Source organism: Xiphophorus couchianus, chromosome 1 (genome assembly GCF_001444195.1).
Source record: "Xiphophorus couchianus chromosome 1, X_couchianus-1.0, whole genome shotgun sequence".
Lineage (NCBI taxonomy): Eukaryota > Metazoa > Chordata > Actinopteri > Cyprinodontiformes > Poeciliidae > Xiphophorus > Xiphophorus couchianus.
This window is the reverse complement of record NC_040228.1, coordinates 19942573-19955309: the sequence shown is the minus strand read 5'-3', so window position 1 is coordinate 19955309 and position 12737 is coordinate 19942573. Positions and strand designations below refer to the sequence as shown.

General features: G+C 36.3%; 1 protein-coding gene across 2 annotated transcripts; it reads right to left on the bottom strand.

The window, feature by feature from the left end:
• Positions 1 to 444: 444 nt before the first annotated feature.
• csf1b (colony stimulating factor 1b (macrophage)) lies at positions 445 to 12609 on the bottom strand. Of its 2 annotated transcripts, none has more exons than XM_028021867.1 (9): positions 12361 to 12609; positions 10912 to 11025; positions 10774 to 10836; positions 10489 to 10659; positions 10155 to 10356; positions 9929 to 10065; positions 1336 to 1379; positions 1211 to 1248; positions 445 to 1098 (listed from the first exon to the last, which is right to left on the bottom strand). In XM_028021867.1, exons 1-8 carry the CDS (start codon positions 12400 to 12402, stop codon positions 1212 to 1214), a joined length of 810 nt encoding a protein of 269 aa, XP_027877668.1. In that variant the 5' UTR covers positions 12403 to 12609; the 3' UTR covers positions 445 to 1098; position 1211. The 2 variants fall into 2 exon arrangements, with proteins under 2 accessions (XP_027877668.1, XP_027877667.1); XM_028021866.1 differs by having other exon boundaries at positions 10912 to 11031; positions 12361 to 12608.
• Between the last annotated feature and the right edge of the window lie 128 nt (positions 12610 to 12737).

The following is a 12737-nucleotide window of genomic DNA, read 5'->3' as shown; positions in this document are numbered from 1 at the left end:
ACAGCCAGGCCAACACACATGCACTTGATCACACATGGAAATATTTTCACAGTTTTTACTGATGGGCTCCTCTGAGTCACTAAAGGTTTCACTTTATAAGAAGCATCTTTTCCCAAAGTCAGACGTTTTGCTATTTTATATTATAAAACATAAGGAGTGACCATTACTTGGTAAACATGAGTTTAAATCATGACAGACAGCCTGTTGTCATTAACAACCTGAACAGCAGTACTACTTTTCAGCAGTAGTGTCATGTTATTATCAATTACTACGTATTAATGAATAAATATGATACACTTATGAATAAACTGTGGCAGGATGTTATTTCTACCACATGACATGTGGTATGATGTGAATACATCCCTTGTAAAGCTGCCACAGTGAATAGTTTGTGCATTTCATTCATTCCGCCATTTTCTTCCGGTTGGAAAAACTTAGAGGAAGTGATTAATAACAGTTTATTGACCAGAGTTTATGTTGAATCTGCACAGCAGTCCAGTATGGCAATAAATTTTGATATACAAATATTTAGTGAGAAATTGTTCAAAACAGACATGAGAAGGTTTATTTACACTGAACATGACATGATTTTTTATCAGAACTTCGGTGCTTTCCAGAGAAGATGCAGTCTGTGAAGTTATAGAAATCCTTTAATAAAACTTAGATATAAACTGGTAGCTCACAGCACGGGGTGAATCAATTAAGTCTACTACTGATAGTTATGATTTTTTTATGATAATTTTTTTTATTACAGTGATTGAGTAGACTTATGGAAATAAATAACTTATGGGGACAACATCACAAACACTTGGTTAATTGGACACAAATAGAGAGGGAAAAAATGCCACAGTAAAAACAAAACAAAACAAAAAACCCCAAAAGAAATTAGTTAACCTGAAGAAGACACCTGCAATACATAAGGCTCAATATACACAGCTCCAAGAAACATCCATTTTTGTTTTTGGTCAAATCTAAGCTTCTGATTGAACTAGTAAGCTGAATGCATCACACATATAGGGACATGAAAACTTGGATTGGACAAAATGTACAGCTTCCCAGGTACTGTGATTGCTGATGCAGTGGTGGGCTCCTCGATGTCTGAAGACAGAGTAGAAGAATGAAAACAGTACCATTATTACACGTGTTCAGCTGTGGTACCTCTATATGTTTGACTGTATGCAAAAACATACAATATTTGACCAATACTCACATCACTGTGGTTCCATCTCTATATCCTGTTGGTCAATGCTTTAATCAGAGAGGTTTACGTTAGTATCACTTTTGCATTTGTGAGAAAACAGTATGTCTTATGTTTTGACTTTTGCATGTCCTTACTTTAAGTTTGTGTCTAATCTTGATCCATGATGGCAGTAAATTTTCTGTTTTGGAAAGAAAAGATTTCATGTTATGAGACAAATATGCATAATTAAAGGAAACTAAAAACAAGAACAAGAAAAACAAATCATTTTTTTGAATTTCAATTTCTTTAAATATCCTAAGGGTGATAAAGCAAAGCAGTGAATTTTGTGCAGTCAGAATATTACTAAAGCAGAACATAGTTGCAGCGAGATAACTGTGGTTATTTACCCATTGTTTCCACTGTTTTAAAATCACCACAGATTCCACCACTTCCATCAAAGTGAATAATTTTTCTAGGTTTTTTGTCCAGATATATCAATTTCACAGCAGATGAACGTCTCATTCAGACAAATTTGTGGTGGAAAGACCCCGAGAATGAGGTGTTTATGTTTTTTTTCTCTTGCCCCTGTTGTGTAAGTAGCAGGTAGTAGGTGCCATGAGCTGGGTAGCAAATTATTTTAAAGAGAATCACAGTCAAAATAAATCTGTCTTTTGTAGTAAAACATATGCTGGACAAAGTCAGAGCAGGAAAACTACACTTTAGTAAGGATGGATCAAAATCTTTTACTGTTTTTCTCAGTCGCATTGGAGCATTTGGAAACAGTAAGTACATTTCTCAGAACAATTTGTACAAACAGCAAAACAGCCTGGATTACCTGCAAAATCCAGTGTCTTTCTCAAAATCCTTAGTTTATCACAAATTAAATACTGTTTATTTATCAATGAACATGTCAGTGCTTCACAATGTCAGGTCCTTGTTTCATTGAGTTTTGACTAATCAAATTGATTTGTCAAATTGTTAAGTCATGTTGTCAGTATAGCGGTGTACTCTGGAGGGATACTTTGGTGTAAACTATGGCTAAAGCTTTGCTGACAAGAACTGTATATTATGATGGTGGGAGATCCATGGCCAGAAACTGGACAAGATTCACATTTATGATGTAATTTGTTGACAAACTACTGTATGTATTTGTGATACAGAAAGGAGAGCACACAAAAAAAATCTCCTTAAAGAGATTCAGTCCAGTCTTTTTATACCGTTCATCTCCATGCTGAGAAAATTCCTCAGTAGGATTAAGGAATGAAGAGTATGGTGAAAGGAAATCCATTAGAACCTTGTTGTGAGTCGCACACCATTGCCTTCCTGATGATATTGGAGCGATGGAAACTGGCACAATGTCTTCAGCCTCTCCTGCCTTTTCCACAGTTTCGCCTCTTTAACTCCTCCGCCACAGCCTCACTCCTCTTCCTTTTCTTCTTCTCTCTGGCTGTTGACTCTGTCCAAATCCTTGTCCTTCCATTGTCAGAAATGTAACATTGTGTCGTTCTCTGGCTTTATTCACAATATGTTTGCCAGTTGATAGTCCATGAAATGCACCTTCAATCTATTTCAGAAAACTGGTTGATGATTGGTTGATCTAATGCTCCGCACATTTACCTACGCTGGAGAAACTTAGGAATCACCTGGGAGCAATTTACCAGTTCAGGACAGATTTAGAAAAAGGTTTAATGGAAATGTCTAGAAATATGATAGACATATTATGACAATCTGTTCAAGCATTTTGCATGTTAAGACTTATACAATGAAATTATGCTTAAATGTTGTGAAGGTCGAGACTGTTCAACAGAGACCCTTATAGTACATTTTGATCAACATGACAAAAGCAATTGAAAATCTAGGAATAAGCAGATGATCGTACATAATCACTTGCATGATGCACAAAAACATTTGCAACTTGTTAAAAGAAACAGTAAATTGCTTTTTTGATGTGTACAAGTGACAAATTGAAGACTGAGCTAGTAGTTTTGAGAATTTCAATTCTGTTTTGAGAAATGCACCAAAGCGACTGAGAAAAACTGTTCTTCTGTTTGTATTCTTATTCACTTGTAAGTGAATCCTTAGAAAGTCCAGGAGCAACAATGTTATCAGGTCTGATGAAATTTAAATGAATAACTTTTTATTTTTGGCCAAAATAAACCAAACTTAGTGTTATTTAGAATCTAGTATTTTGGGCATCTAGGTTGCATACAGAATATGTTGAGCCAATTACAGAGCAATTATTTGTACAAAGTTAAAGGGTGTGAAAATTTTCTGGTGGCATTACATAGATTACAATGATGCCAAAAAGATAAACAGAATTAACAACAACATCATGTGGAACCTTAATCCCACAAGGCTCAGTTTGTTTAAACACAAGTAAAAGTTAGGCTATTATATTTAGCCAAGACCAGATATTTTGCTGATTTACTTAACTTGACCAAGATTACTTGAATATGTAATTTGACATCTGGAAAATGACTGTTAATTGTACTCACTGACCCACACGTCCCCACAAAGACAAGCTGGCAGCAGTTGTTTGAAAAATAACTCTGTTGTTTACAACTGTGGCTACTTCCTGCACATTTTATTTACTCTGCTGTTCAATAGCCAAGCATTCTCACTGCAAACACTGATGATTTTGATCAGTGTGCAAGCACTCAATGCTTAGGCACAACTTGTATGACAACGTATCTTAGCCATATGTGGCAGGAATAAACACTAAAGAGAGATCCTGAAGACAAACAAAAGACTTTAAGAGCACACAACTTCAAACCTAAGAATAGTCTTCCATATGAGAGGAATTATCCACTTTAAAGGGAACTTTGTTGTTCCACTTTTTGTGTGCATTTACTGTAATAACATTTGACCAAAGGAACAGATAATTTGGAAAACCTCTGATAAAACTTTCAAGGTCATAGATTTAAGGTGAGCAATATTACACCACACCATTTTTTGACAGATGTTGAACTCTTTATGGTATGATATAGGGTTGATTTGAATAATAACACATTGTTATGTATGTATGTATGCATGTGATTTGTACATTTGTGCTGGAGTAGTTGAGGGTACCCCAGTCATTTTTGTGACTGGGGTATATATGTACAGTTAAATCAAGCTTAAATCAATCCATACTATCCATCTATGATGTTCAAAAATAAGTCTTCTAGAGAAAAACCGCACTTTATAAGAACAGGGTCAATCTTGGGAAATTTCTTTCAAAAAACAAATAAACAATGAATAGTCTCTTGTACCTAAACTAGTAAAAAGCAATATAAAATGATCACATTATATGATTATTGCTGCAATTAAATTATGTTTTCTGCTGGCTGTGGCTCAATCTGAAGAATTTAATTACCAAAATACACCACCCTCTGTTGCTAAGGGGACAACTGTGGCTGCATGTACACATCTATGTTTCTGTAATACCATGAAGGGTTTTGAATATTCAACCAATGCAAGCAGACTTTCAAATATTGATTTAACAAGCATTCACAATTGTCCGTTGGCTATAGCGCATTGCATTTGAAAGCAAATTTCCACCATTAACTATAACTTGAAACCTCTTGGTTAGGGATTGCATCTGTCCTTTGGCTTTCAAATTTTTTGAACACTAATTACAGGTCATTAGATCGACTGAAAAATAAAAATATAATTTGGTCAAGTCTTGTCCTTCTGAACTCAATACAATGTCTTGCATGTTTACAACTTTTGCAATTGTCTCTAACTACCTAAATTCACCCCATCTAAATTTTTCTAGCTTTAAGTACTACAACATACTCATTGTCTAACCTAAGTTAAAAGCTTGTGATCAGTGAATTCTGCTTCTCTCACTGCCAAGTGCAAGCATAATTGATTATTTAATAAACCAATAAATAATTAAATGCTAAATTTGAAAAAGTTGTTATTACATATGTTGAGAATTAACATTTGATTTGTGGTGTACAAGCTGTAAGATTAATAAAACCCCTTCAAGTCATTCAGTCCTTAAATATTTACTTTGCACATTTACTAGAGTAAATTAGTGTAATGTACATGCAGAAAAACAGTAGGTCCCTGAGAGCCTCATAATAATCATAATTTTAACACCACTATTATGTGCACATTGTCCTGAGCCGTATGCAACGAACTTTCGTTCTGTATACACCCTGTGCATGCAAAATGACAATAAAGTCAGTCTAAGTCTAATATTGCTCACTCCTCTATGGTATGCTACGCCACTTCAAGCAATGAATTTGAACAATTGATACTTCCCAGAAGAGAAATGAGTCCCACATGCTTTCTCATGCCGTCTGCACTGCGTACATGGCACTTTAGGGCTCAGTCAATGAGTCAATCAAATCATGGCTTGAAGAGACTGTTCCCATCCCTTCCCTCACTAGAGAATCATCCTGCTAGTATTCAGTCATATTTGTCGGCATAGCGCAAATTCCTTTCCACAAATAGTGGTTAATGTTGCTAATCCTTTTAGACAGGAAAAACAAAAGCAAATCCATTAAGCATAATTGAAACTGTTTCAAAAAGAGAGCATGCCAAACCGTGTCAGTTAGAGCATGAACCCATCTAATTGCAGTAGTGAGGGAAGGAAATCAAGTCAAAAACACTCAAGAGTGTATTGATAAATGTCTGAGATGATGATGGCAGAGCTATTTATCTGTTTTTTTCACCATCCCACAAACTCTGCTGGACTGTTATAAACTCTACAAATGAGGGAAAGAAGGAAATGTTTCTTCTAAAATACAACATCTATTTGTCAACCCCTTTAACAACTTGAAAGGAGGACGGAAGCATTTTCATTTGAGCGGTTCTATTTTATCTCAATCCACTGTCTTGCTCTGTTCCCTTCAGCTTGTAAAGGACCACAGGAATGCTTTTAGGTATTTCTATCGATATATTTACATCATTTTATCGCATAAAGGGGCTTTTGCTATAAAAACAATAGGCCTTTTGTGAGGATACTCAAAAACAGCCACAAATCCTCAGAAAATATCACTGTTAAAATTAAAAGTACGTCAACAATTATTATTGTCTGGGTCAAGACAGCAAAATTACAGCAAGAAGTGAGAGGGAGGAAATATTTTAAAATTTTCTGTAGGGGTTGATGCTGACCTCACAGAGGAAAACCAGGTAACCTGCAGATACTATAGATAGAATGCATTGTTACAACCACAAAGTTATGACTCAGGTGCATACTTTTTTAGATCACAGCATGCTGTAATATGAACACAAGATTAAAACCATCCTTTTTTGTACATGCAAAGCTCAAAGCGCACGGTTAGTGTAAAGATCAAACAGGATTGATAGGTCAAGAGGTTGACAGGTTTTGGTTTTTCAAAACACCTTATGGGATTTCTGGGGTGTACTTTTATCCTGTTTTTCATCATCACCTTCAGGAAGATTGTTCTCTGATTTTATTGAAAGGAGCATGGCAGTTGTAGGGTGAAAAACCGAAATCGATGTTTGGTAATTCTCCAGAGTTAAGTACAGCAGTCAAATCCATGTGTGTGCTCATAAAGAACAGGTCGATATCACAGAATGAGATTGATGTAAGCATCATTGTTGGTTACACAGACATGCTGTTTTCAAAAATTAGAGAGACGTGAGAACATTATTCTCACCCACAACTTCCTTTGTTTTATGCTTGTTGTCATGGTTAAATGTTTCAGATTCTCAAACTACTTTTAATTGCAAGTGAAGATAACCTGAGTAATAAAAAAGCGCTTTTAGCAGGATGATGTCATTTGTTAACCCCTTAAATGCTATTTCTATTTCATTGTCAACATAAGGTTTATGTTCATGATTCATGAGACAAGTGAAGCCCTGAAATCTGAGGATGTTGGGTTTTTTTTCCTTTTGTGACTTTCTGGATGAGTTCTGCAAGCAATCTTGGATTGGTTTTAGCCCAGCCACACCATAAAGAGTTCACCATTGTTCCATATTTTGTTTTTTTATATATGCATATATTTTTTTGCATAAAGTCTTTACTGTGGTTTACTGCAGTCTCAAAGCCTCAGAAATGTTTTCTAACAATTTCCAGACTGACAAATGTCTTTGCTCGTCATGGGTTCTCAAATTTGTTTAGATCAGGAATGATGTGTTGAATTTTGAGATATTTTAGCCTACTTCATGGTGTCACATGGTTTCTATTAATTGAATTTCTTGATTTTAGGTCCGACTGTAATCAGAGCTTGTTGTGACTAGTGATACTGAAGTCCAAACAGTGGTTAATGTCAGTTAATTAATGATTTAACAAAGGCAAAAAAAAAAAAAGTTGGTTTAATTAGCAGTTTTCCCTTAGTAAATTAAACAACTATCTAAAAAGTCTTTTTTTAACTCAGGTTATCTTTCTCTGGTACTTATATTTGTTTGATTTTTTGTAACATGTAAGTAAAACAAAGCAAAAAACAAGATTAATCTGTGAGGGGGCAAATACTTTAGTCATTTTGAGTCCATGCCAACCAAAACATGCAACAAAATGCCTGTTGTTCTCAAGAACTTTCTAGAACTAATCAAAGCTCTGGCCCAGAATCGGACCAAGTAATGCCAATTACTTTCCTCCACTATGCTAGCGCTCTCCAATATACAATTATATGGCTCAGTGGTTTCTCTACATCATCAATGACATTTTATTTAGTTAATAAACAAAAAAAGCAGCATCAGCAACTATACAAAATGATCAACTTGTACTTTTTCTTGTTTTGGTTAGAATTTTTCCTTTTTTATGGAAGGATATTCTGTCCTGTGTGAAGTTGTTGTTGCTCCAAAGAAGCAAAATCATGTGCGACTGTATAGGTTTGCGTAGGTTAACAGAATTTCAGCTTCAGTATGTAACTTTTATAAAGAATATGTTTTTTACATGTTTGCTAAAATTGTCACCATGCTGTGGCAGTTCGTTATGGGATAGATAATGTGTGAAAATAATTAACCTCCTCCCTGAGCTACTATTGCCTTCCAAAGAAATGCATAGCTCCTGACCAAAAACAACCAATCTAGGAGGAAAGTCTTAACACTGTCACGTAGCTGGGTTGTTTTAAAATAAAGTAGCAGAGATATTAATTTCTATGAAATAATTTCTTCCACACCTGATCAATTTAAGAAAAGTGTTCATCCTCAAGAACCCACTGAATTACACGACTGAGCATTGTTTTAAACATGCCAAAACCATAAGGGACGGTGCAGGTCAAAGCCAAAACCTGTCTGCCAATCACAATCCTTCAAAACAACCACAACTTCCTGTTAGGAATTAAACATGGCTCCAGGAGATTCATTTGTGCTGACAGGCAGAGAGGTTGTACTACTTTTAAATACTGAGCTAGAATACAAAGTTAACAAAACACAAGAAAAAGTCGACTGGAAATCATGTCACAGCGTGTATGTGAATGCGTTTTGAGGTTGAACAGCATTGTGCCCCTATTGGGATTGTAGTGCTTTTTCTTCTTTGCAATTGCAACTTAACATAATGGAGCAGTTGGGCTTACAAAAAAACAAGATAAAGTGCATGAACAAATGTAAAAATCAGCACCTATCTGAATGCTGTCATCTTTCCTCCACTGCATGGCCAAACAGTAACAACGGTCACATATGTGACGCAAGTGCAGCATTATTTTTTGCAGACTGTTAAATCTCCGGTTTCCAATGTCCACACGTAATATGCAAAAAATGAGAACTTGGAAATTTTCACTCAGATCAGAGGTTTTATTATCAATCTTTTTTTTTTTTTGTAAATGAATGTTACATGTGGACGAAAGGCCAAATTGCATAAAAATCGATTTGGTTTATCTGGCTGTGGACAAAGCCTCAATTTCATGTACTCACTGCTAAATGTGCAAATGGCGTTGAAACAACTTACCGTTACAGGAAAATCATCTATCTGAGGTTATTGGTGGCTATGCTAACTACCCTGAACATTCACAACCAGGAAAAAACAATTGTAGCCTTAGAAGGGAACAAAGGGACAGAAGGAGGAGACAAAATCCATGTTTGTTTAAAGGTTCAAGATGACTAAGTGGTCAACATTGTTTCTAATCAATTTTAGAGATGTAAAGAAGTAAAATTAGAAGGTGAATCACAAATATCAAAACAGAAATCGGGGTTCCTTTGACAAAAATATATATATATATTGTGGCAAAACCATGTTTATCAGTTGTGATACAACCTCACATAATATATATAAAATGTAGCATCATTTCAATTTCACATTTATGCTCATAATGAATTAAGAACAAACTTAAGAATACATCAATTTCAATTTTCAGATTCATATTTTGTCAAAAGAATAGAGATCAATCTGTAAAGCATAGACTTTTCTGATGATTATTTCTTGAGTTGGGATGTCAAAGGGTTAATCTGCAGCCTGTTCTTTTTAACAACTTGTACTTTATTAGATCCTGAAACTCCAATAATAAGCCTACTTTCCTTATATATCTTTGAAAGGATTTCAAGAGCTGAGAAAGCAACAAAATTGGAAACTAATGAGAATTGTTCAACTCATACAAACTATTAGGGAGAAGGAGCATAATTACACACATCTGCCTTTGGTGATTTTTTGCTCAAAATGTTCAGTCAGCCTCTCCCCTGCTTTCCTATGAGAAATGAAGTAGGTCTCACTTTTATGCACAAAGTAAAACCACAGTAAGGGTAACCAACCTGCCAATAGCTGTTTTGTTTTTTTTAACAATAGCAATGAAATGCACTGGCAAGCTTTAATAGTGCACATGTGAATTCTGAAGTTCACAAGAAACATACTGATACCTTGTGGACGATGAGACAGTAGAGCGTAAGAATGAGCACCAGTCCCCCGCTGATGGATGCAATGATGAAGCCAAACTTGTACACATCCCTGACTGTTTTTTTCTGCGAAGTCTTCGCTGAGTTCCAATCATAACTGTCTGTGGAAATGTTCACAGGATCTGTGATCACAGCCTTCCCAGACATCTGCATTATTCATCACAACATTCCAGAAGTTTGAGTTTCACACCTGTAAAATATTGAGCGGTTGACACTGTGGGTAGCTCTGTCGAGGAGCCAAAGCTTTCTGAGTATTCCTGCTGGCATCTCCAGTCAACCGGTGAGTCACTGGTTGTCACCAGATCCCAGTAAACAGACAACACCTCTGAAACTCTCTGCAAAGCTTCCAACGGAGACCCTCGGTAGACCATCTCAAAGCTCTCTGGCTTATCCTGCGGCACATTACGAGAAACAAACCTTTTTTTTTCTTTCTTTCTGACAGAGCAGGAATGATCTTTCAGAGAGCTTGGACAGCTCTCACAATATTTATTTAAATTTATCTTCATTCAGAAGCATACATTCACCTCCACCTCTTCATTAATCTGAGGCACGCATCTCTGCGAATACATGTTGAGGATAAGCGCCCTCAGGGACTGAACATAGCCATCATTTATTGAGCCCCGACTGTACTTGAAATGGGCGGTTAGCAGCTCCAGTGTCCAGGGTAAAGCAGCTTTCACAAAGCAACATTTGCTCTGCAAGGAAGGAAAAGAAAATCAGCAGTTTTAGAGGTGTTCTTTTATTTTATTATTGTTTTTTAAGTTCACTTTTTGTACAAAACCATCTCCTTTGGACAAATGTTGTCTTACCAGAGTTCTCTGTTCTATGAATGTGTAGGTTATTGAACACCCACTTCTCAACTGGTTGTCCATCTGTAGAAATAACAGCGGGAGGATTTCAGCCGGAGATATTTGATCTGATCTGTTTGATGTTGTTTTAACACCTACCAGTTGCCTGACTACCAGCAGGTGTTCTCTAGTGATTGAGTGTCTGCATGGACCGGGTACCTCTGCCATTGACAGAGGGAAACTCAGGAACATAAGCACACACAGGCACTTTACCTGCAGCTGACAAAACTGAAGATTATCCTCAATTCAGTTCAAATCCAGAGCTTGTAAAACTGAGTTTAGTTTCACTCAATCACTCATTCTGAGCTTCTGTATTCTAAAGACGAGCATTAAACACCTACAATTTAAATGGTGAAATTGCTCAATAAAATCTTGTGCGGTCTGCTGTTTTCCCTCACTTATTTTCCCACTCCCCCTCAATGACTTTCACTTGACTTGTAAATCATTTTACATGAAGAAAAAAATATTAGAGCAAACTTCAGTGGAATTTCTACTGCTGCAACACTTTTCACAACTGGAATGGGACCAGTTTTTGCCTTTCAACAGCAGCACAGAGGAGAGGAGCTGCTCAGAGAAAGTCAAAATAAAAAAGCATCTCCACTGCTCGTTAAACTGAGTGCACATTGAGATTAGATCTGGGCAGAAGTACCTGATGCTTGAGTTTGACCTTGAGAGAACTTAGAGATAAATCTGAGTAATGTTCATATTTTTTTGGAATCCGTAACAGTGAAATGGGCTCCAGATGGACTTAAACTCTGGATGGACTAAACACAGTTTTGGCGTCATTCGTTCCACCTCATAAAAAAAAAAAAAGAAAAATCTATACTCAGTTATACTCGGTTGTTTTTAAAAGTGGCCATTAATGTAAGTTGTTGAGATAGTTTTTCAACAGGATAATTATGCCACACCTCAATATAGATGTGAAAAGAGCACTGAAATGAGACAGGGTTTGCTTTATGTGCAACTTCTGACATTAATCAGGAAACAAAAGACTTTCTTTGAAAGCTGCAGAAATGAGAGGAATTGCTTTAATGTTTTTTCTGTTCTTGATGCAACGCAGAGCTGCCTTCTACATTGATTTCATGCTATAATACAAAAAGGCAAAAAGAAAAGGGAAAGCTTCACGCGAACAAAGTTTTTGCTCTAAAACAATAGTAAAATAATTCACCTTGACATCTGAAGCAGACAAGTCAAAAGAACAATTCCCTTGTAACAGAACTGGTAATGTGAGCATAAATCCTGTCTTGCCCCACTATTATTTGAAGCCCAGTTAATGACTGATGATGATACATAATCTAATTAATGTAATCTAATAGAACCATAAATGTGACTGGTGTGTGGCAAATGTGGTGGCACATGATGCAAATATAACTTATCACATGATTTGTTGATGTTAATACCACATGTCTCTATGTGGTATTAAAATACATTTACGTCGGTTAACTGCACAATCAAGCGCCAAGTACTTTAGACAGATGATTACGAAGCAGCAGACTTTTTTTTTTCTTTTTTAACCATATAACTGATTAGTAAAAAGTTCTCACCTACCTTAGCTTTGCTCTGACTCACTGTTGACACAGGGATGGTCATCTGGTACGTGTTTGGCAATGGAAAACACCAAACTCCTCTGTCACACACATTGAAGCAGACAGATCTTTCTCATATATCCACTTCCACTCCACAGAAAGGAATTTCTTCTTAAGTAAATCTGGCACTTCTTCATGTGGCGCTGGTCTTCAAAGCTTTGCCTGATGTGCTCCTTCCCCTTTGAGTGAGTTCAAACTGAGACTGACTGTTTCAGCTGACAGACAACCTTCTTAAAGACCTCCCACCTTTTCTCAAGATGCACTGTTCTGCTCTCTTTGCACACATAACACTAAAATGTTTTTCTTTTTACAATCGCAATTCAATTATCATTGTGTGGA